The 24,664-nt window shown below is 41.6% G+C and overlaps 1 protein-coding gene across 2 annotated transcripts in view; it reads left to right on the top strand.

Moving 5' to 3' along the window:
* Positions 1–24,664, top strand: part of UXS1 (UDP-glucuronate decarboxylase 1) — an 85,969-nt gene that overhangs the window by 28,614 nt on the left and 32,691 nt on the right. For both annotated transcript variants that reach the window (XM_037528052.2, XM_037528051.2), the window contains exons 4-6: positions 87–130; positions 1,015–1,075; positions 13,350–13,530. In XM_037528052.2, coding sequence (XP_037383949.1) covers positions 87–130; positions 1,015–1,075; positions 13,350–13,530 — 286 coding nt within the window. The remainder of the gene's footprint in view (positions 1–86; positions 131–1,014; positions 1,076–13,349; positions 13,531–24,664) is intronic.

Raw genomic sequence — 24,664 nt, 5'->3', positions numbered from 1 at the left:
TGTAATGATCTGGAACACGAGAGTGGAGTAAAAGTAGTGAAGGAATGTTTTTGCTTTGAAGCTGACATTGATGATTTTTGTTTCAGATTATTGAACCACTCAGAGAGAAAATCAGAGATTTGGAAAAAAGGTATGTGTACTTTTTTTTGAGTGTAGGAAAATGTTTACATCTTAGCTGTTGACTACAGGTCAATATCTAATAATAGTTGATTGCAAGTGAGTCATTAATTCCAAAATATGGAAGTTATAAGTCACCTTTGCAGGAGAAGATGTATTTTTACTCTAAAGTTTGGATGCAGTGCTTTTTAAACCTTTTTTTTCTCTTATTAAGAACTATTTCTGATGAAAGCAATGGATTCATCCATTCAAAAAGATTTGTTTATAAATTTAAAGTTATATGTTTAAGGGTTTTCCTGAAGCCCAACCACAGATCCCTGTATTAAAAAGCCTTCCTTTCATATTCTCTAATATCAGTGTGATTTCTACAAACTATGATTAAATAAATGTCCACATAGATGTTTTTGGTTATGAATATAATGCCCAGAAAGGATTCATGACCAATCATTTTGTCCAGGGCAATTGGTTGGGGAAGAGAATGCTGGAATTGGGAAATGTCGTGCTCTCAGGAGAAGAGGGGGGAATAGGATTTATTAATACCTTCTTGCCTTTTTTTTTATTTAAAGATTTTGTGCTACAAGAACTGGGGTGTAGACCAGAGGTGCAGGGGGTGAGAGGATTCACCAGAGACAGAGTGGGGAACAGAACAGGGAGACTGAAATACATTGTAGAGGTGAGCAGCAGACGAGACAGGAGAGGTCGGCTGCGCCATGTGGATAACTCCCTGGCCAGCTGGGGATCGAACTCATGCTGCAGAAGCTGTGGATAGCTTCATAGTGCTGTACTTAATCCCTGGCACGACCAGGGATGCCCTCTGGCATTTTTTCTTGATGACAGATTGAGAAAATACTCATGAGATATTTAACTTTTTCTGTTTTGATACTTTTGTGATTACAGCTTCACTCAGAAATACCCGCCAGTAAAATTTTTATCAGAAAAGGATCGTAAAAGAATTTTGGTAAGTTTGCATATCTGATTAATATTTGTGACATTGAGCAACTTGCTTTTTAAAATCAAAGTATAATTCACATACCATAAAAGTCATAATATATAGTTAAGTATCTTATAATATGTTCACAAAGTTGTACAACTCCACATTTTAAAAAAAGATTTATTTATGCATACAAGAACTGGGGTACAGTCTAGAGGTATAGGAGGTGAGCGGATTCACCAGAGACAGAGTGGGGAGCAGAACAGGCATATCTATTGAAATACACTGCTATGGGAGCAGCAGGAGAGACGGGAGAGGTCTTCTGTGCCATATGTGGGTCAGCTCCCTGGCCGGGGATCGAACTCAGGCTGTTGTGGTGATAGCGCTGAGACTTAACCCCTAGGCCACCAGGGAGGCCCTCTTTTGCCCAATTTTTAATTGTTTTTTTTTTTTTCCTTTTCTTTATTGATCTGTAAGACATCTATATGAGATACAAATTTCTTATCCGATAAATGATTAGCAAATGTTTTATTCCATTTGTTAACATTTGGGTCTGTGATCCGTTTTGAGAGAATTTTTGTATATGATGTTAAATAAGAATCTTTCCATTTTTTGTGTGGCTACCGAGTATATGGCTAAGACTAATCATGCCCCGTTGAATTGTCTTGACATCCTTGTTGAAAATCAGTGGATCATAAATATATATGTTTTCTTTTAGACTTTCAATTCCTTTCCATAGCACTATATATCTCTTTATGCCACTAAAACACTGTGTTGATTATTATAGCAAGTTAGGAAATTAAGAAGTGTGAGTCCTCCAATTTAGTTCTTTTTTAAAGCTCCATTCTTGATCGCTTATAATTCTTTGTGAATTGTAGGATGGTGTCTTTGCTCTGCTGGCATCTTGCTGGATTCCCTATTGGGATTTTCTGTTTCTTTTTGAGTCACTTTAGTTGTTTGTATAATTCTAGGAATGTCTATTTTTTTCTAATTTATGGACATATTGTTTATAGTGTGTTCTTTTTATTTCTGTAATTGCCTCCATTTCATTACTGATTTTAGAAATTTGGGGTTCTCTCTTTTGGTGTAAGTAAAAGTCTGGCACTTTTGTTCATCTTTCCAAGAAACCTTTTTCTGGGTTTTCTTGGTTTTTCACTTTATTTTCCTATTCTCTATTTCAGTAATTTCTGCTCTCATCTTTCTCCCTTCCATGTGTCTTTGGGGTTAATGTACTTTTTTCTAGTGTCTTAAGGTAGAAGCTTAGGTTATCGATTTTAGTTCTTTTTTAATATAGGCATTTTACAGCTCACAGGTTTCTTTCTAAGCACTGCCTTAGCTGCCTTGGCATTTTTTCTTGATGACGGGTAGAGAAAATACTCATGAGATATTATAACTTTTTCTGTTTTGATACTTTTGTGATTACAGCTGGTTGGTTGGTTTGTCGTCTTCATTATCATTCATTTCAAAGTATTTTTGAATTTTCCTTGTATGTATTCTTTGATCTGTTACTTGGAGATGTGTTGTTCAATTTCTACATGCTGGTGAGTTTTGCAACTTTCTTTGTGTTGTTAATACCTAATTTCATTTCATTGTGGTCAAAACATTCTTTGTATGATTTGAAACCTTTCAAATTTATTAAGGCTTATTTTATGGCTGAAGATGTGGTTTATTCTGGATAATAGTCCATGTGCTCTTAAAAGGAGTATGTATTATGCCAGTGTTCTGTGTACTGTTCTATATGTAGCTGTTAGGTCTAGCTGGTCTGTTGTGGTTTTCAAGTGTTTTATTTCCTTGTTAATATTCTGCCTACTTCTATTCATTATTGTTGTTAAATTCTATTTCTCCTCTTCAATTCTTTCTGTTTTTGTTTAGTGTATTTTTGGTTTCTGTGTTTGGTGCACAAATATTCCTTGTTCAATCCACTTGATGAATTGACCCTTTTGTCATTGTAAAATGCCCCTATTTACCTATTAACATTTTTTATTTTATTTTGCCTGACATCATTATAGCCATGCCAGATTTCTTTTTCTTTTTTTATTCATTAAATTTTTTTTCTTACATCATTGTAGTCCCCATAGTTCTCCTACCACCATATCACCCATGATCCAGCCCCATATTCCCTTGGGTTCTTCCCTCCCCTGTTTTGATCCCTCCTTTCTTGTGTGCCTCAGATCTGTGGTCAGCTTGCTAGTTTTGACTTTTTCTTGACCTTTTGTTGCCTTTGTCCTGAGGAACTATTACAAATGTAAGTGTGACCATCTGATATTTATCTTTTTCCTTCTGACTTAATTTCACATGCTAAATTTCTTACTGTTTGTATGTTATATATATTTTTAAAGATTTATTTTCCATAAAAGAGCTGGGGTAAATGCCAGAGATGCAGGGTGTGGGGTGAGAGGATTCACCAGAGACAGAGTGGGGAACAGAACAGGCAGACTGACTGAAGTACACTGCTGAGGGGAGCAGCGGGTGAGTCAGGAGAGGTCTGCTGTGCCATGTGGGTTGCTCCCTGGCCAGCCGGGGATCAAACTCATGCTGCAGAGACTGCAGATTGCTTCTGCAGTGTTTTACCCCTTGCGCCACCAGGGAGGCCCCCGTATATTTTTAATCTTTTTTATGTTCAAGACATGGTATCTTTGGATTTACATTGTATTTTCTTTAGATATTCTATAGTTGCACCTTTTAAACATCCTGCTACTGCCTTTTGAGTGGTGGTTTCATCCATTCACATTTAATGTTACTATCGATATGTAGTAATGCAATGTTTCGTGAGAGGCCTCATGCATCTGATAGGCAACTTTGTCATTGTGTGGGTGTCATAGAGTATAATTGCATAAATTTAGATGGTATAGGCTACTACACACCTAGGCTAGATAGTGTAGCCTATTGACACCACTGACTGTATGAGTCCTTCATTGACCAAAACATTGTTAAGCCATGTGTAGACCAGAGGTGCTGGAGGTGGGAGGATTCACCAGAGACAGAGTGGGGAACAGACAGGCAGATGTACTGAAATACACTGCTGAGGCGAGCAGCGGGTGAGTCAGGAGGGGTCTGCAGTGCTGTGTGGGTCACCTCCCTGGCTGGGGATCGAATTGGTGCTGCAGTGGCTATGGATAGCTTCATGTTGCTCTCTCTTAACCCCTCCCTCTGCCAGGGAAGCCCTAAAGATTGATTTATTTATACATACAAGAGCTGGGGTGCAGGCCAGAGATGTGGGGGAAGGGGGATGAGAGGATTCATCAGAGACAGAATGGGGAGCAGAACAGGCAGATATATTGAAATACACTGCTGAGGGGAGCAGGGGCTCCACAGGAAAGGTCTGCTGTGCCATGTGGGTCACCTCCCTGGCAGTGATCGAACTTGAGTTGCAGTGGCTGCGGATTTATTGCTTCATAGTGCTGCATCTCAACCCTTTGCACCACCAAGGAGGCCCCCTATAATAATTCTTTACTGTATTTAAACAGCATATTCTGTTACTGCTTGTTCTAATTCTTACACATCTCTCTTCACTTTGTGGTACTCTACTTATGATATATGGTGAGTTCCAGTGAGCTGACATTGTCACTCCTATTCCACCACCTGTCTCCCTTCTTGGAATATTATTTCTATCCATTTTATATGTATTATTTCTATTGTAACTTGTATGTTACAAACCCAAGAATACACGGTGGTAGTTTTTACTTTATACTTTATCTTTTAAATAAACTGAGAGGATAAAGGAGAGCAAGGATATTTACAGAATTTATCTTACTATTATTACCATGTCTCATTTCCTTCATTTTTTTCCTGTGCGTTCAGTTGACTTTTGGTGTCATTTCCTTCCTGCAGTCTAGCTTTGTCCTCACCTTCCTTCTGTGTGCTGTTGTCAACTATATTCTATTTCTGTATATTACAGGAATAATACAATTATGTACATATTATTTTATACAATCGTGTTTTACTCCTTTGTTGTTGTGGTAAAACATACTTAACAAAATTTACTAACCGTTCAAAAGTGTATAGTTCTGTGACTTTATATTTGCATCATTATGCTTATACAATTGGTCTTTAAATCAATTAAGAGTAGAAAGGAGAAAATGCAATTTCATTGTTTTTTTATAATTATGCAATTATTTTGACTTCCCTTCTCCCCTCCTTTTTTCCTGTAGATTAAATTCCCATCTGGAATTATTTGCTTTGGCCTGAAGAACATCCTAGTATTTCTTTTATAGCAGGTCTGCTTTCAGTGAATTCTTTCATTTTCATTTATCTATTTTTTTAATATTGAAAGTTATTTTTGGTTATATATAACACTGTTGGTTGACATTTTCTTTCTGCAATTTGAATGTGTTGTCCCACTACTTCGTTTACTATATGTTGCACTAAGTTGTTTTTCTTTTACTTCTGTAATGGTTTCATTCTTATTAGGGCTGCTGTGACAAATATCAACAGCTCAGTAGCTTAAAAATGGAATTTTCTCCATTTTATTTTATTTCATTTATTTATTTTTTGAAAACATTTACTTATTTTTTAAGATTTATTTATTTATGCATACAAGAGCTGGGGTACAGGCCAGATATGGCGGGGGGTGAGAGGATCCACCAGAGACAGAGCGGGGAACAGAACAGGCAGACTGAGTGAAATATACTGCTGAGGGGAGCAGCAGGCGAGACAGAAGAGGTCTGTTGTGCCATGTGGGTTTCTTCCTGGCTAGCCGGGGATCGAACTTGTGCTGCAGAGGATTGTGCTGCGGATTGCTTCATAGTGCAGTGCTTAAACCCTTGCGCCACCAGGGAGGCCCAAGATTTATTTATTTTTGCATGGAAAACCCGACAGAGTGGGGAGCACAGCAGGCAGATTTACTTAAACACAATTCTAAGGGGAGCAGCGGGTGAGACAGGAGAGATCTGCTGCGCCACTTGGGTTAGCTCCCTGGCTGGCGATCAAACTCAGGCCACTGAAACTTAACCTTAGGCCACCAGGGAGGGTCTAACTTACCAATTTTAGAAGGTTGACATCTGAAATCAAGGTGATGACAGGACCATGTTCCCCAGAAGCTCTAAGGAAAATTTGTCCCGTGCCTTTCCTTTAGCTTCTGGTCTTGTCAGTAGTCCCTGGGTTCCTTTGCTTGGCGATCTTCACCCCTGTCTTTGCCTCAATCACGTAGTATTTTTCCTGTGTGTCTCCTGCGGGATCAAGGTCTGTGTTAATACTAGTGTGAGTGTATCTTAATGAAGTACATCTTCAGTGGCCCCTTTATTACCAAATAAGGTTACTTTCTGAGGGTACCAAAAAGGACATGAATTTTGCAGGACAGTTTGCAACCCAGCACAGTGACATTAAAAGTTTATCTTTCTCTCTAGTTTTCCGCATTTTTAATGATGAAGTTCCTGTGTTTGTCTAATTAATTGTGTTTATATTTGTCCCACTTTGAGTTTGTTGAGCTTCTGGAATATGTCACCTGTTTTATGAATTTGGGGGCTTTTCAGCTGTTCTATGAATTTTTTCCTGTTATGTGTATATTACATTATATTTTCATCATATGCATGGTATATGCTTAATGGTATCCTATATTTATCTGAGACTGACCAGTTTCCTGTATTTTTCCTTTCCATTCTTTGGGTTGCATAAATCCTCTCTATCTGCCTTCAAGTCTGCTGGTTGTTCTTTCTGCTAGTTCTTTGGCAGACTGTTTATTCTCTAGCGAGTTTCAGTTACTGCATTTGTCAACTCCAGAATTTCCATTTCCTTTATAACATTTTAATTTCTTCCTTTTTAGAATGTTTTAGTCTATTAAGCTTGTTTTCCTCCAGTTCTTTGATTTCTTATGACTGCTTTGAAGACTGTTAAATCTGACATCTGGTCCCTCACATAGGTAATCTGTGTTGCCTGCTGGTTTTTCTGTGTCTAAGTCACACATTCCTGTTAATTTGCACATCTCAAATTTTTGTGGAAAACTGAGCTTTTTAGCGAGAACATTATAGAACTCTGGATACTATCCTCCCCTCCCCTTCAGGAGTTATGTTGTGTTTGCTTGTTTGTTCAGTGACTTGGGTGTCTGTTTTCCTTGAGTGGGAACCTCTGGTGGTTGCTCCTCCAAGGCAGCAGACCCAGGTGGGGATATGGCCACCCTGAGGTGACAGTGGCCTCACAGGCTCTTTGTTGGCTGTCACCTTCCCTGATTTTTCTGTTATAGTGTCTGCCTTGTGAGGTGTCACAGCTACTCTTAGGGATCATGCAGATCAAACACCAAAGTAATACTCTTAAATCACTGTTAAATGGTAAGTGTAGTCTTTTTCTTCCAGAAGTCCTAGAAGAACTCTTGCCTTTTTGGATGGTTTATATAAATCTCCCCCTCAGCAGAGTCTGCAGCCTGTTATACTTGGGCTCAGAGAGGGACTGTTCTGTCACATCCAAAATGTGTGTTCTGGGCCTCCCTGCTGGCATCGGAATTAAGTCTCAGCGCTATCACCACTGTGGTCTGAGTTCGATCCCCCACCAGGGAGCTGACCCACATATGGCACAGGAAACCTCTCCTGTCTCGCCTGCTGCTCCCCTCAGCAGTGTATTCCAGTAGATCTGCCTGTTCTGCTCCCCACTCTGTCTCTGGTGAATCTTCTCACCGCCTCCCCGCCCCACACCTCTGGCCTACACCCCAGTCTACACAAATATAAATAAAATCTTTTAAAAAAAAGAAAAGCGTGCGTTTCAGCATGACTTGAGAAATAAATCAGTGTCATCAGCAGCAGAGAAAATTTTATTTTTCGAATCCTGCTGCCATGAGTCAGGAAGATGAGGATAACCTCCACTCTGCACTAGTCAAGGAAGCCTGCACAGTCTTACACGAGTTATTATTCCCTTGTGGGATGCTCTCAGGTCAGTGCTGAGTGTTATTAAATTTATTTCACTTTGCACAAGAGCCACAACAAATAAGCCTAATGTCCTCACTCATCTGCCATCTCCTAGGTGAAGCCATGTTTCACAGTCATTGGTTCCTGCATCTGGCTTATTGCTACTGAAACTTAAAGTCCTTTCAGTAATTATTGTAGCCTTAATACATAGAACAGGTTCCTTCAAAAAGACATTGTTGTTGCCAGTTTGCTGAACAATGTGAGTTTGAATGCTGACCTTGAACCTAGACTTTCCTTCCTATCTTTTGGGTATTAGCTCTTGTTATTCCAGGGGTTTGTCTGGGTTTGGTGATTAGTTGTTTGAAGAAGCTTCTTTAAACTTCCCCAATTTTATTTGAAATGCTGCTTGCTAAAAATTGGTAAGGAAAAACATTTTATAAACATCCAGTTATAGTATATAAGATGAGCAGTCTAGATAGAAAGGAATTATTCAAGAAAAAAGCAATTCATATCCATTTTAGTCAAGACCCAGGTCCTATGTTGCTACTAAAACTAGCGAAATACTAGAAGCAATTGTGTGTACTTTAACACACTGCATTTCTGCAGTCCTTTTTTGATTGGTGTTCTCTTATTATTTGCTCTTTTTTCTCCTGACTTTTTTGTTTGTTTGTTTGTTTATTTTGTGGGACCCTCGCCGGCAGCTGGGGAATGAACTGGTTCTGCAAAGGCTGCGAGCAGCCGAGCAAGCCCAGTGCTGAACCACTGCGCCACTGAACAACTTTATTATAATGTGTCTTGGTGTGTATTTGTGTGGTCTTATTTTGTTTGAAACTCTTTGGGCCTCTTAGATCACGCTGTCTGATTTCGGCCCCAGATTAAGATCATTTCTAGCAATTATTTTTTAAAATAAATTCTGTGCCTTTTCCCTCTTCTTTTGGTACCCCCATGGAATGGATTGCTGCACCTCCCCCTGCAGTGACCCTCAGGGCTAATGGCTGTTGCCATGGTCCCTGAGGTCCGGCGTGGGCAAGGAACCATGCGCGCAGGGGGAGAACAGCAAACTCCCTAAGATGCAGAGAAGCCGAATGCCTGCCAAGAGATAACGACCACCAGAAGCCGCCACAAAGATGGTTAAAAGAAATGCTGACCACCTGGAACCTTATCTCGCTTTCTCAAGGCCCACAAACTTTATTCTGCTACAACCGTCTTTCTAAAATCTTTCCTTTTTCTGGTCATTGATTGCTAATTAAAAAACATACGTAATTTAATAATTTGGCTAATGCAAATGAAACATTACTAAACACTGTGTTATAATAGAATTGTTGGTTTAATAATCTTTCTATTATGTGCTTGACTTTAGTATCTTTGATATTAACTGCATCATAATATAAATTCACCCATGACAATTAATTATGAGTAAAAATGAGTAGGTAGTAGTAGTAGTTAGTACAACAAGAATATAATTACATAGAACAAAAGAAAGAGTTAATAGCCTGTCTACTTAGGAATGCGGCTAGGTCCAGATGTATTTTGGACATAGATCACTGCCCTGTCAATGATAAGCTAAACCTATGAGCAAGCTGATTGCGTTGATGTTCACTGTTTCTATGCCTTTAGAAAACATATATATACTGACCACTGACTCAAAGTGCACTCAGATTTACACTCTCCCTTGAAGTGTGTCTGTTTGTCATTTCTTTAGCCAAATCCCTGACCACCCTGCGCAGTCTCTCAACCCCGAGACGGCCTCATTGTTCACTGCTGTGCTAGTCCACGGCAATGGATATTATTTGTCCTTAAGTGGTCCCTCAGGAGACTTACAGTTTTGTTTTTTTTTTTCCCCCACTCTCTTTCTCTACATTTCCTGCTTGGTCTTTTCCAGCATTGTGTTTTCGATCACATTAATTCTCTCCATCCTTCTGTTTGTTGTTAGGCCCTCGGTTGTATTTTTCAAATCAGCTATATTGTTTGTTAACTCTGTTATTCCCAATAGTAACTGCCTCATATTTTCTTTATCCCACTGTTTTTTATCTTCCACTATTACTGTTTTGTTGACATCCATAAGAGTGGTCTGAACTGTTACCTTGAGCTCCTCTCTGATATGGTCTGCAGCTTTGGGACTCTTTTCAGCATTTTTTTCCTCTCTAGCACTTGTGATATGTACTTCGGTCTTCTCATTCTTAATTTTTTTTAATGGTTTATAACAGGAATAGATTTTCAGACTGTTGTCTTTTCATCTCTGGAGTAATCTGAGGCCTGGCACAGAGTGTTAGTAGGGATAAAAGAGGGCAAGGCTAGTAAGGCATGAAGGAACCATCTCCAGTAAACACAGGAACTTGAGCTTCCTACTGTGCGGTGGGGGCCAGTATTGTGTGGAGGAGATCCAGTGCCCCCCTCCTCCAGACCAGCATCTCTGTCTTGGTAGTATCATGTCTACTTCCACTCTGCTACTTTTTTTTTTTTTAATGGAGATGCATTTTTTTAAGGTTTATTTATGCATGCAAGAGCTGGGGTACAGGCCAGAGGTGTGGGAGTGAGAGGATTCACCAGAGACAGAGTGGGGAACAGAACAGGCAGACTGACTGAAACACACTGCTGAGGAGAACAGTGGGCGAGACAGGAGAGGTCTGCTGTGCCATGTGGGTTGCTCCCTGGCAGGCCAGGGATTGAACTCGAGCTGCAGAGGCTGCGAACAGCTTCATAGGTTGTGTCTTAACCCCTTGCGCCACCAGGGAGGTCCCCACTCTCAGCTACATTTAAGCACTATGTGCTGTACTGCACAGTTTGTAGTAGATAGGGGGGACAGACGGGGAGTAGTTCTCTTTTCCAGCAGAGTGCTAATTTGCTGGAGCCTTAGCTTGGGGTGTTTGCTGCTATTATTGACAGGTGCTGGAACTCTAGTTTGTTCAACATTTCTTTGTTTTTTTTGTTTTTTTTTTTTTAGCCCTGGGGTGGGGTGGCAGGTGTTTTGACTCTCTCCACCTGAGCTCCCAGGAGCTGCCGCTCTGTTGGAAAACCAGGTGCTTGAACTGTGTTGCCTGCAGATTAGGACCCTGGATATTCTACAATAGATTGAGAGCCTCAAGCTCAGGACAGTGGTCCTCACTCTGCCCTCCTACCCCTGCAGCTCTCCAACAGTGCACCCTCTGTTCTAGGTGCCAACTCATGAACCCCCTTCTCCAGTGCCCAGTAATACTAGGGTGCTCAGCACACTCAGCCACCCCTCCCACTTGTGAGTACAGCTGCCCCATTATCATGCTGTCCCATTAGCACAGTCAACAAAGTTCACTTATCCTAAGACCTTTGCTCTTAGCGTGTACTCGAGAGGCCCCTGTCTCCCCTCAGGGGTTTTGGCTTTGATTTACTCCAATTTAGTTGTATGTGTGGGAGGCGAGCCCAGTGTCTCCACTCTTCCATCTTCTTGCTCGACTCCCATCTTGGCAAATTAAATATTTCAAAGCCGTAGCCCTGGGCGTTTCTATGCTCTTTATTTTAGGTGAAAAGAATTGTTTTTCTCTTAATTCTTTTAGTTTGGAAGGAGAGCTTAATGAGGGTTTTGACTGAGGATGAGAAGACAGAGTGGGACAGAGAACAGACAGAACAGCAGTGACAGTTTCACATGGCACATTTGTTTTCTGAGTTTAATCTTTTCACGCCTACCTTCCAAACACTTACCTAGTTCTCTCTAATTCGGTCACTTAATTTGAATAGTTATTTTATCAGCTAAAAAGTGTTTTTTTCAAACACAATCAACTTTTCCCACTTGTTATGATTTGAGGTTGTTTTTTTTTTTTAAAGATTTATTTATTTATGCATACAAGAGCTGGGGTACAGGCCAGAGATGCGGGGGGTGAGAAGATTCACCAGAGACAGAGTGGGGAACAGAACAGGCAGATTGACCAAAGTACACTGCTGAGGGGAGCAGCAGGTGAGTCAGAAGAGGTCTGTTGCACCATGTGGGTTGCTCCCTGGCCAGCTGGGGGATCGAATTTGTGCTGCAGAGGCTGCGGACAGTGTGGTGCTTAACCCCTTGCACCACCAGGGAGGCCCATGATTTGAGTTTTGGGAGCACATTTTTGCTGTACACCCCACATAAACCCCTCATGGCTGCATCACTCGTGGTTTACCTGACTGGGTCACATGCCTGCTCATACATTAACCAAACAGTGGAACTTAATCATTTAGGCCTTTTGTCTATAAATAGCATCTGTTGCTTTTTGATTTGTTTTTATAAGCAATTTGAAAGATACTAGTTTTCTGTGAGGTGTTTGAGTCCAGTTTAAGTATCACATACTTTGGGTAGTTCACCAAATCTCCGCATTTTACTAGCCACTTTTTTTTTTTTAAGATTTATTTATGCATACAAGAACTGGGGTGTAAGCCAGAGGTGCGGGGGGTGAAAGGATTCACCAGAAAGAGTGGGGGGCAGAACAGGCAGATCTACTGAAATACACTGCTGCGGGGAGCAGTGGGCCAGTCAGGAGAGGTCTGCTGTGGGTTGCATCCTGGCTGGCTGGGGATCAAACTTGTGCTGCAGTGGCTGGTGATAGCTTGACAGCACTGTCTTTAACCAGGGAGGCCCTACTAACCACTTTTTAATAAATATAATTCTAACTTAGCATATAAGTGATGGCCAGTGATCCATCCATTGTAAAACATAATAATATAAGATTCTGTCAAAGACAGCCTGTTAAAACCTATAACTGCTGTTTTTATTATTTACTGAAGGTTAATTTTTAGGCCGCTTAGAAGTTTACAGGTAATATGCTCTCTTGCTTTGGCTTAAAAGTGAAGATGTTGTGGGTCTCCCCAGTGGTGTAGTGGGTTGAGTGCAGCGCTGTGACGCTGTCCACAGCCTCTGCAGTGCAGGTTTGATTCCCGACCAGCCAGGGAGATACCCACATGGTGCGGCAGACCTCTCGTCTCACTCCTGTCTTGCCTGCTGCTCCCCTCAGCAGTGCTTTCGGTCCGTCTGCCTGTTCTGCTTCCCACTCTTTCTCTGGTGAATCCTCTCACTCTCCTGCACTTCTGGCCTGTACCCCAGTTCTTGTATAAATAAAATCTTACAAAAAAAAAAAAGGGCCTCCCTGGTGGCGCAGGCAACCAGTTGAGTGCCACGCTGTGAAGCTGTACGCAGCAGACCTCTCCTGTCTTGCCTACTGCTCCCCTTTGCAGTGTATTTCTTCAGTCTGCCTGTTCTGTTCCCTGCTCTGTCTCTGGTGAATCCTCTCACCCTCCCGCACATCTGGCCTGTACCCCGGTTCTTGTATAAAAATAAGTAAATTTTAAAAATCTTTTAAAAAAAAAGGTGAAGATGTTGCTTTAAAACCCTTACTGTCCTCTTCCTTCCCCTGCTCCTGAGTTTGTTAAACCTGCAGCTGGACCAAAGACTTGTCTCCTTGAAGTCAGTTGTTGCCATGTTCTCTTGTGCTTTTTCTGGAAGTGTTTTACACGTTGTCCTGTTGCAGATAACTGGAGGAGCAGGGTTTGTGGGTTCCCATCTCACCGATAAACTCATGATGGATGGCCATGAAGTAACGGTGGTAGACAACTTCTTCACTGGCAGAAAAAGAAATGTGGAGCACTGGATTGGCCACGAGAACTTTGAGCTGATTAACCACGATGTGGTGGAGCCCCTCTACATTGAAGGTGAGTGAGGTGCTGTGTGGTTGTCATGCGCTGTGCAGAGTGGATGAGCTCCCTGATCAGCCACCCCCCAGAGTTAGCCGTGTGACTTGGCCACAGTGATTATTTGTGTTTTGTCTTGTTTTTGAAGTGGTCTTACCTTGTGTAAAACACTGTCCCAGTTCCTATGACAAAGAATAGTTGTGTGATAGTGTGAATGTTTGTCTTCACTCTTTTTTTTTTTTTTTTTAAAGATTTATTTTATTTCTGCATGTAAGAACTGGGGTGTAGGCCAGAGGTGCAGGGGGAGGAGGGGTGAGAAGATTGACCAGAGACAGAGTGGAGAGTAAACAGGCAGATCTACTGAAATACTCTGCTGAGGGGAGCAGTGGGCGAGACAGGAGTGGTCTGCTGTACCATGTGGGCCAGCTACTAGGCTAGGGATCGAACTCATGCTGGCAGTGGCTGGCAATGGCGTGATAGCACTGAGACTTTAACCCCTGTGCCACCAGGGAGGCCTTTTTATTTTTTTTTTAAATTTTTAAGGTGCACTTTAATCAGTCAGCTGGCAATCTGGAAGGGGGTGGTGAAGGTGGCTAACATGGCACCCCTACTTTTGAAAGTTGCAGTCCTTTGAATTAGTGTTCATGTAATACACATCTATACTTATCGCCCAATCAGTCTGCTGCCTGCCCAACTTTGTGATATTACTTCTGGCTTATACAGGAAGTTAGTTGATATAGAATGGTGAATTAATAATGAAATTCCTCTTGTAAGAGGAAAACCCTCCAGTGGCTTTGCAACTTTAAAGGGATTATGGTTTGAATGTAGGGTTGGATGGTATAGGAGTAGATTGGATAGGTGAAATCTATGAATGTGACCTGATGTAGGGACAGGGTCTTTGCAGATATAATTAAGAACCTCCTTAACTAAATTAATGAATAAAATTAATTAGCAAGGTGCAGTGAGCCTGGATTAGTGCAAGTGTCCTTATGAGACAGGATGGTAAGGCACAGACAATGGGGAGAAGAGGAGAAGGCCATGGAGAGATCCAGGCGGAGGTTGAAGTGATGAGTCTTCCACTAAGGAAGGGTTGGAAGAGGCAGGGGCGGATTCTTTCCCAGAGCCCTCAGAGAAGTACAGTCCTATCCACACCTTGTTTTTTTTTTTTTTTTTTTAATTTATACACGAACCGGGGTACAGGCCAGATGCGTGGGAGGGTGAGAGGATTCACCAGAGACAGAGCAGGGAACAGAGCAGGCAGACTGATGAAATACTCTGCTGAGGGGAGCAGCGGGAGCAACAGGAGGGGTCTGCTGCACCATGTGGGACCCTCTCCAGCCGGCTGGTGTCGAACCCGCGCTTCAGAGGCTGCGGACAGCTTCATAGCACTACACTCAACCACCTGCGCCACCGGGGGAGGCCCCACACCTTGTTTTTTGACTTGGTTTTTAGAACTCTGTGGGAGAATACATTCTTTAAAATTTTTTTTATTTTATATACTTTTACATCATTTTTCATTTTTGCACAATGTATACATTTTCATCTTGATTATAGTCCCGATACAATTCCCACCACCCTTGTTTTGATCCTACTCGCCCCCTCTCGCTCCTCCAGTGTGTCTCTGGTTTATAGTTGCTTGTTTATTTTGTTCTTTACTTTATTGTAATTAGTCTTTTTCCTGGTCCCTTATTTAGGTTTTCTAAATTCCTGCTATAAGTGAGACCATCTGGAATTTTTCTTTTTCTTTCTGGCTTATTTCACTGAGCATGATCCCTTCCAACTCCACCCATGTTCTTGCAAATGGCATGAGTTTATCTTTTTGGATTGCTGAGTAATATTCCATTGTGTTTATGTACCACATCTTGTGTATATGTACCATAGATCCAGTCATCTATTTTGGGGCATTTGGGTTGTTTCCATAGCTTACCTATTGTAAATAGTGCTGCTGTAAACATAGGGGTGCAGGTGCCATTTTGAATTAATGATTCTGTGTCCTTTGGGTAAATACCTAGGAGTGGAATTGCTGGATCAAATGGAAGCTCTATGTTTAGTAGTTCAAGAAATCTCCACAGCGCTCTCCATAGTGATTGGACCAGTTAGCACCCCCTACAGCAGTGCAGGAGAGTTCCTTTTTCTCCACATCCTCGCCAACATTTGTTGTTGCTAGTTTTTTTAATATGTACCATTCTCACTGGTGTAAGATGGTATCTCATGGTAGTTTTGATTTGCATTTCCCTGATTACAAGTGATGTTGAACATTTTTCCATATGCCTGTTGGCCATTTGCATTTCCTCTTCAGAAGTTTCTTTTTAGCTCTTCTGCCCATTTTTTGACTGGATTTACTTTGTTTTTGTTGAATCTCATCGGCTCTTTGTAGATTTTTGTGATCAGTCCTTTATCATTAGGGTTGTGTGCAAAAATTTTCTCCCAGTCAGTTGGGGTGTCTCTTTGTTTTGGTTACTGTGTCTTTTGCTGTACAGAAGCTCTTTAATTTGATGTAGTCCCAGTTGTTTATCTTTGCCTTCACTATCATTGCTTTGGGTGATGAGTCTGTAAAGATGTCTTTGATGTGCATATCATGTAGTGTTTTGCCTATATTTCCTTCTATGTATTTTATGGTTTTAGGTCTTATGTCTAGTTCTTTAATCCATTTTGAGTTGGTTTTTGTGCATGGTTTGAGGTAGTGGTCAAGCTTCATTCTTTTGCATGTAGCAACCCAGTTTTCCCAGCACCCCATTTATTGAACAAACTTTCTTTGCTCCAATGCATATTCTTTGCTCCTTTGTCAAAGATTAGTTGACCATAAATCTGTGGGTTTATTTCTGGATTTTCTATTCAATTCCATTGGTCTGTGTGTCTGTTCTTGTTCCAATACCACTGCTCCTCTCAACAGTGAATCCACTATCATAGTTGGGGACTTCACCTGTCAATCAGACATTGGCAGATGCAGCAGGCAGAAAACCAGGACATAGTTGGACTCACATAACCATCAGTCAGCTGGGTGTATAGACTACTTCAAGCTCACATGGAATATTCACCAAGATTGGCAACATTCTGGGCCATCAAATACACTTTAACGAACTTTGTTAATAGAATAGGAAAGAAAGTTGAATAGAAATTTATTTAAAGTGTAGTTTCAGACCACTATAGAATTAAATTAAAAATCAATAACAGAAAAACTGGAAAAGGGCCTCCCTGTTGGTGCAGTGGTTGAGCGCTGAGTTGCGAAGCTGCCGGCAGCCTATGCGGCGCCGGTTCGATCCCGGCTGCTCCCTGGCCACCAGAGGAAGGTCCCACCTGGCGCGCAGACCTCTCCTGCTGCCCGCTGCTCCCCTCAGCAGTGTACTTCAGTCCTTCTGCCTGCTCTGCTCCCCGCTCTGGCTCTGGTGAATTCTCTCACCCTCTCGCGCTTCTGACTGTACCCAGTGCTTGTATGTATAAACAAACAAACAAATAAATGAATAAATAAACAAATCTTAAAAAAAAAAAAGAAAAACTGGAAAAACCACAAAATTTTTGGGGAGTAAACAACATATTTCTAAATAACACATGGGTCAAAGCAGAAATCTCCAGAGAAATTAAAAAATATTTTGAGCTAAATTAAAGAGTTGTGTTTCTTGTTTGTGTGTTTAATGAAGTATGAGATGGAAGAGAATCTAACATTTTTTCTCTCCTTTCAAAATATTCTGATCATAAAAGTAACATATAACATGTTGAAGAAAATTTGGAAAATTATAAAAAAGAAAATGAAGAATTATCCCTCATTCTCCTAGCAAAAAATATTCTTAATGTTAACATCCAATTACTTCTCCTAATGTGATTTTTTAAAAAAATTAAGAACAGTTTAATATGCAAAATATGTTTATGGTTAAAAAGATGTGAAGTTTTCCTCTTGCTCTGTGTTTTCTTCCCACTTGCCAACTCTCCTCAGGAAACTGCTATAAACAATTTCTTTGTATTCATCTACAGTTTTTATATGTGAGCCAGTAAATACAAATAGGTGTTCAAACTCTCCCTTTTTCCTGTTAGATGAGCATATTCTATATTGCCCTTCCCTTTATTTTCTGCCTGCTTTCTAGGTATTTCGTATTTCTGTTTCATGTATAGAGAGCCACTTAATTTTCTTAGCAGCTACATAGTATCTTGTGGCCTGTCCCAATTCTCTTTACAAAGACATTTCTCCCCTCAAAATTATTCATTTAGCATTTTCTCATTATATAAATATAGCATCCCTTGATTATTGCTGTGATGTTGGATGTTCAACTTGTTGCAATATGGGACCATCATAAACCTTACTCGAGAAAGCTACCCAGAAGACACCTGAGTCACTGTTATCATTATCTTAGGTTGCCTCTCCAGTACCCCATGCTTACAGCCTTGACCCTCCCCCAGAAGCTGTCTCAGTGCACTTGTCCACCATCTGCATACATTGGCATCTTTAGATCAGCATTTCTGTAAAGAACAGGAAAAGGCAGAAGTGCCCATTATGTTGTGGGATGCCTGATCCTGGAACTTGGAGCACTTGGCCAGCAGGAGGATGGTTGCTGGCACCTAGTGAACAGACTGTGCTCCAGGCACCACCCTGGTCCCTGGAAGTGATTACCAAATGTAACTCCTTCAACATTCAGGTGAGGTGAGCAGTTAACCTCATTTTATAGGCTAGGAAACCAATGTATGGAGCCCTTTCTGTTACTTAACCCTTAACCAGGTGCAGAAGACCTGGGCAAGGCCAAGGGGAGTGGAATCCAAGAAGGGGACAGTGGGAGACACTGGGCTGTGAACACCTACATTCCTGGGAATTGAGCTCAGGAAGGGAGGGCAGAAACAGTGTTGGTCAAATAACTGGGTCCCTTTGAGGAATGCTCCTCTGATTAGAGTATTTCTTCTGAATTATAATTTATAGATTTCTTTCTCATTTAGAGTTTATGTTGCAAATATAAACAAAATGCAAAGGCAGGAATTCTCAGAGATACCTGCTTTTTAACTTAGAGTTCTCGGGAACTCTTACAGTGACACTCAGTTGCTATTGATGTTTGGTCGATGATGTGCTGTTACGAAGGTGAACTCCCTCAGAACTTGGGGCACCTTGAGGGCAGGGAAGCTGGCTGTCAGCCTACAGGGATTTGTCAAGCAGTAGTATTGACTGGTAACTTTTGATTCTGGGCCTGTGTCAGCTTCCCTTCGCATTAAGTCAAAGTTATTTGATATGAAATCCAGGTGAAAGCCTCCTCTTTCTCTTCTTTGTGCCAAGAGAAATGTGGTATTCATGTTACAGGGAAAGGTGAGGGGCACACCAGGACCCCCAAACTTGCCTGCTCTAAATAGTTTCTGCCTTCCGCCACATCAAAACAAAACATACTCTAGTGCCTAAGACGGTCAGTGGAAAAGAACTTTAATACAATTAACGAATGATAGAAGAGAAGAATATAATTTAAAAATTTCCCCATGAAACACCCAAAGTTACCCATCCCCTCGTGGGTAAATGCCCAGCCAAACAAGGTTGGCCCAAAGCAGGACCACTCAGCCCTGCCTCAAGTCTAAAGCACCTTCTGGAGGGGACCCATATAGGAAAGGGGCCGAAGGGGCCAGGCAAGTCTGGAAAGAAAAAGCGCAAAATCAAAATTAAGACAAAGGCTGTCATTGTCAGCCTCCCCACGGGTCTCTCACCCACATCTGTTTCAAGTGTCTCTTTTCATGCCCCCCAAGTCCTTGGTACAAGTCCAAGGCTGAGAAGCAAATACAGCTTCTTCACGTGTCTCTACTCCATGTGCCTCCTCCAGGTCTTGATCTTCCCTCCTTCCTTCTCCCTGTCTTGTCCAGCTTCTCCCTGCTCAGCTCCACCCTTCCTTGGGTGGGGCAGGAAACCTGGAGCCTCTCCTTTCTATGGATTATCACAGTTAACATTTACTTGGAAAAGCTTGTCTTTTTATTTTATTTTTTTAAAATATTTATTCATACGTACAAGAACTGGGATACAGGCCAGAGGTGTGTGTGTGGGGGGGTGCGGTGAGAGGATTCACCAGAGACAGATTGGGGAGCAGAACAGGTGGATCTACTGAAATACACTGCTGAGGGGAGCAGCGGGCGAGTCAGGAGAGGTCTGCTGTGCCATGTGGGTAGCTCCATGGCCGGGAATTGAACTCCTGCTGCAGTGGCTGTGGATAGCTTCATTTGCATCTTAACCCCTTGCGCCACCAGGGAGGCCCCCAAGCTTGTCTTTTTAAATCTTGTTTTTGATAAATAGTTGGTATTGGGGGAAAAAGGGTTAGTTATGCATTCTCTGCTGCAGTGAGTGGCATCTTGTGCAGATTTATGCCAGGCCTTGGACTTGGACTGTAGAAAAAGAAATGTGTAGCTCATGTCTTTATGATGGGAATTTACTGTGTGCTGAATAATCACTTAGAATGTACCAAGCCTTTTTTTCCCAGAGGCTTCACTTTCCAGCAAATCCTTATCAGTTCAGAAGGGCCTGACCCTGGCACAAGGAGGAGGTCTGGCTTAATTCATACTAACCTGGGAACTTCTGTAAAAATAAATCAGCGAGGAGATGTAGACCTTCAGTTGTTTTTTGTGTGAATTTCACCTCTCGTAGGAGGTAACATTTGATCTCTTTGGATACTGAACAATGATTTTGAATTATCCCAGGTTGTTCAATTTTAACATTTTCCTTCTATATTTATATGTCACGTATGTGGATTTCAGACACACAGAAATTCGTCATAAAAGTCTTTAAGAAGTTCATTTGCACTGAGACTTGGTTGGGTTTTCAGAATTCATGGTAGGGCCAGGCAGGCCTCAGCTACCCTGCTCCTCACCCGTCTTCCCAACGTAAAAATGTGCCTCCCTTCTGCCAGGAATGCTGTTTTGGGTCTACTGCAGGAAATTATGTGAAAAAGGAAAACGTTAGTTTACTGTTTGTCTTTCCCTTTCTTGATCATTAATTTGAGCTCTTTCAGGCTTGTTTCTTAAGCCTCCTGCTTTTCTAGCTGTGTTACAGCACAGGACCTCGTAAATGTGACAGGGTGGGGGAGGGCGACTTGGCGGTCAGTATCTAGAGGCACTTGTCCAGCAAGTGGATGGACATGCTTTTCTTTTCCCTTTTGTTTCTCTCTCCACCCCCGTCTTAGATTTTTGAATGTCATGCTTATTTTTGGTGCACTTTAAACTATGCAGCTGATATCTTTGAGGAATTTTTCTCTGGACTGTGAGCTTTGACTTTGCTGCTTGTTATATTACTTAGTATTTTCATAGTATCTCTGATTGCTGATTATTTATGCTTGTTTTAAAGTTGCCCCTGCTTTCCCCATAGTTCCTTGATAGCTTAATTAGTCAGCAGTGTGGTGCTGTGCTCTCTTTGGGATCGGACCTGAAGTCATTATGACTAATGTTTCAGGCGAAGCGCATTCTTTGGAAAGCAGGACATTGGAAATGTGGATTTTCAGGTTCTTCTTAAATGTGCCACTGTTGCTCCTTCAGTAAATATGTCGTCTTTTGTCTAGCGTGGGGTTGGATGAATGGGGAGCAGCAGTTGAGCTAAGCTGTCAAAAGATGGAAAAACAGCAAACCCTGTCGTCTACCTAGCCTTTGGGAGGAGGAAGCCCTGTCTCTGGCTCATCTCTCTCCTCTGCTGGCGTTACTGAGTCAGAGCGCTTGAGGGGTATTTGTTTTCAACTGCAGCTTTCCTGGCTGGCCTGGCCATTCTAGATGTTGGCTCTCTCAGGAGTCTGCATCTGTGCGCGCTCTTAGGGGACGAGATCTGCTCTCCCGCAGAGAGCACTACTGTGAAGATCATGAGGGAGAAAAACTTGCTCTTTGTGTTCAGTGAACTTAATAGCTAGTGAAAAAGATGCATGTGGAGCACTTGAGGCAGAATGAAGTAATTGCTAACTAATGGGGAGAGGAGGGAGCACTTCTCTGACCAGGGGAAGCAGCAAGACTTGCCACACAAATTGATATGTGAATGGAGCCTTGAAGAAGAAAACCTGGACTTGAGCAGATGAGGGGATGGCTGCAGGTTGTAAATGCCCATGTCTTTGATGGTGGGGAATTGTGCACTCAGTGCTCTCTTTTTTCCTTAGTCTTTGATGCAGTTTTCCCCCACCCTGCATGTGTTGTCAAGGCAAGAGTAAAAATAGCACTGAACAGTTTATGCAGTTGGATCTCAACCCATACACCTTGCTTTGCACTGCCTTTGGGGGGCCCATTTATGATAGGAGAACTGCCAGTGATGTGTGAGGCAGATGGGGAGCAGGTGTTGCTCTGGGCACAACTGGTGTGCTCTCTGCCAGGTGTGCTCTCTGCTGGAAGGTCTCTCTAGATTGATTCTGTTCTGAGCCTGGGGTAGCCCTGCTGAGAGGCCTGGAGAGTAAAGAGCTGTCTAAAAGAAGAAAGGCACTGCCCTTGTGTGGTGTCGATCCAGCTATGTAGGGCGATTGGACAGGAACCCTTTCGTCATGTCCGAAGCTGGGAGAAGTAAAGCAACCTAAGAATGATGGGACTTTGTGAGAACTATTTTGTATTTGCAATTCACCTTTGAGAATTTTTACTTTATTTTTAGCTGTTTATCAACTCAGGAAAACTTGTGGGGTTCCGGCAGTACCCACAGGATTTTCCTTCTATTTACATAGACCCCTTCCACGAGTTTGCATGTTGATGGTCCCAGACTAAACACTTTTAAAAGGTTTTATGTTTTCTTAAGAAATTATTCTTTCAATTGCATGGGTCCTATTTTTAAATTAACCCAGTAGTTTGCAAAGATGGGTTTTAAAAATATATATAGTAATAATATGTATGTAGTGATATATGTGAAAATACACGTGTCAAGGTCTAGTGTGTGTCTATACCATGTTTTATGTCTCCATTTCTCTGTGATAGATACTTGGGGTGCTTCTGCCTGTCTATTGTGATTAATGCTACTGTGAACATTAGTGTGCAGATGTCTCTTCAAGGCTCTACTTTAAGTTCTTTTGGATATATATCCAGAAGTGGAATTCCTGACCAGATGTTAATTCTATTTTTAATATTTTGAGGAACTGTCATATTGTTTTCCTTAGTGGTTATACAATTTTACATTCCCACCAGCAATGCATAGAAGTTCCAGTTTCTCCCAGATCCTTCCCAATGCTTGTATTTTCTGTATATTATATTTTGAATAACATCTTAATAGGTGTGAGGTTTGACTTTTCACTCTGCTGGTTGTGCTCTTTGATACTGCAGAAAAAATACTTAAATTTGTCAATTTGTCTATTTTTGCTTTTGTGTTTGGCATCATATTCAAGAAATTTTTGCCAAATTCACTGCCATGCAACTTTTTTCCTTTGTTTTCTTATAGAATTTTTATCATATTAGGTCTGTTTAGATATTCATTTCATTTTGATAATTTTTGTTTATGATGTAAGGTAAAGTCCAGCTTCACTCTTTTGCATGTAGATATCTAGTTTTCTCAACAGTTTGTTCAAGTGACTTTCCTTTCTTCACTGAGTGATCTGGTAATCTGGTACCCTTGTCAAAGATCATTTAATCAAACACACAAGGCTTTATTTCTGGGTTCTATTCCATTAGTCTATATGTCTGTCGTTATGCCAGCACCACAGTTTTGAACACTATTGCTTTATAATATGTTTTGAAATCAGGAGATACTGAGTCACTCAACTTTTTTCTTTTTCACAAAAATTTTGGGGTCCTTGAGAGTCCATTTGAATTTTAAGATGATTTTTTTTCTGTTTCCGCAAAAAGAAAAAAGCAAAACTGGTATTTGACTAGCAGTAGAACAGTATTGCATAAATCGAACTTTTAAAATAGAAAGACTTAAAAAAATCACATCAGGAATCTGTTGAAAAAATTCTGGTAAGCCAAGAAGCCTCATAAGTATATATCCAGAAGGTGGGATCACATCTTCACATGTTGTTCTTACCTCCCTTGAATATGGTCTAGGCATAGCAGAAAGTACAGTTGCCAGCTTATTCCATAACCTGTGTAATATCTAGAACCACTTTCCCAAAGATAGCTTCTTCATAGAACCCTCCAGCTCCTCCTGTCCCTGGTCTCAGTCGTTCTTGTGTGCTCAGGCACCCTTGGGCTGGAGAGATTGATAATCAAGGCAAATGAAGTAGAGAGCGTGCTTGCAATCCTGAACACTGGGCTGCAAAGCTGTAGAGCTGCCCCCTCTGCCCTGACTTCACCCCTCGCCTGTGGGGCAGGGAGTAGGTGTGTGCAGAGATGGCTCAGATCTGGCCCAGGGCTCTGTAGTGATTTTTCATTGTCCTGGAGGTGGCAGGAGATTTTCAGGAGGGTGGGTGGGGAATGGGTATGGGTGGGGAGGTTTGACATGTTTTGGTAGTAATTGTTTTCTGAGAAAATTGTATTAGAGAATTCATCTTTGAAACTGGTTTTTGTTTGTTTTGTTGTTGAGTTTGCCTGTTTAGTCTGTCTCCTCTGAGACTAGATCCTAATGTGCTATCAGCTCAAAGGACAACCGTGATCCCTAGTTGGGAAGAGGGTGGGAAGGTGGGGGAGTGGAAGTGGTTGGGGACAGAGAGGGTCCCCATGAGCCATCATGAATGGTGGTATGTAAGGGAGGGTTCATCTTGGTGGTGTTGCAGGTCTCCCATTCCTAGGATCTCTCCTGTAAATGGTTTTCTTTCACCTGAAGCTGTAGTGGAATGCCATGTCAGTCTTACCTGTCTGGAGACAGGGTTGCCTTACTCGTGCTTTGTCATCTTTGACATTTCCCGGGGAGATGTTGGTCCCTCCACCTGCTTCTCTGCTGTGTGGTGGAATGTGTCACCTGACCCCGGAGTGCCAGGTGGTGGGGTGGTGGTGTTAGAGTGAGCCTGTGCATGAGGGCATCCTACAAACTGCTGCATTCATGGCTTTAAATACCACCCTGCCTGTCCCTTGGTTGGGGGCAGGGGTACTGGGGATGTTTTGCAGTTGGGTCATAAGTAAAACTAGGCTGTTTTCTCCCATATGTTTGTGCCTTTGCTTTTGTACCTGGTTGGTTCTACAAATCACATGTTTATTTCATTTTTTATTTTTCTAAAGATTTATTTATGCATACAAGAGTTGAGGTGTAGGCCAGAGATGTGGGGGGTTTTAGATATTCATGTTTAATTCTGTGTCTGAAAAATCAGACTTCGATCTGATTTAATGCTTT

The sequence above is a fragment of the Talpa occidentalis genome, unplaced genomic scaffold (genome assembly GCF_014898055.3).
Source record: "Talpa occidentalis isolate TD23 unplaced genomic scaffold, MPIMG_talOcc4v2.1 talOcc4.5, whole genome shotgun sequence".
Taxonomy (NCBI): Eukaryota; Metazoa; Chordata; class Mammalia; order Eulipotyphla; family Talpidae; genus Talpa; species Talpa occidentalis.
The sequence above is the reverse complement of the archived record's forward strand: the minus strand, read 5'-3'. Positions and strand labels throughout refer to the sequence as shown.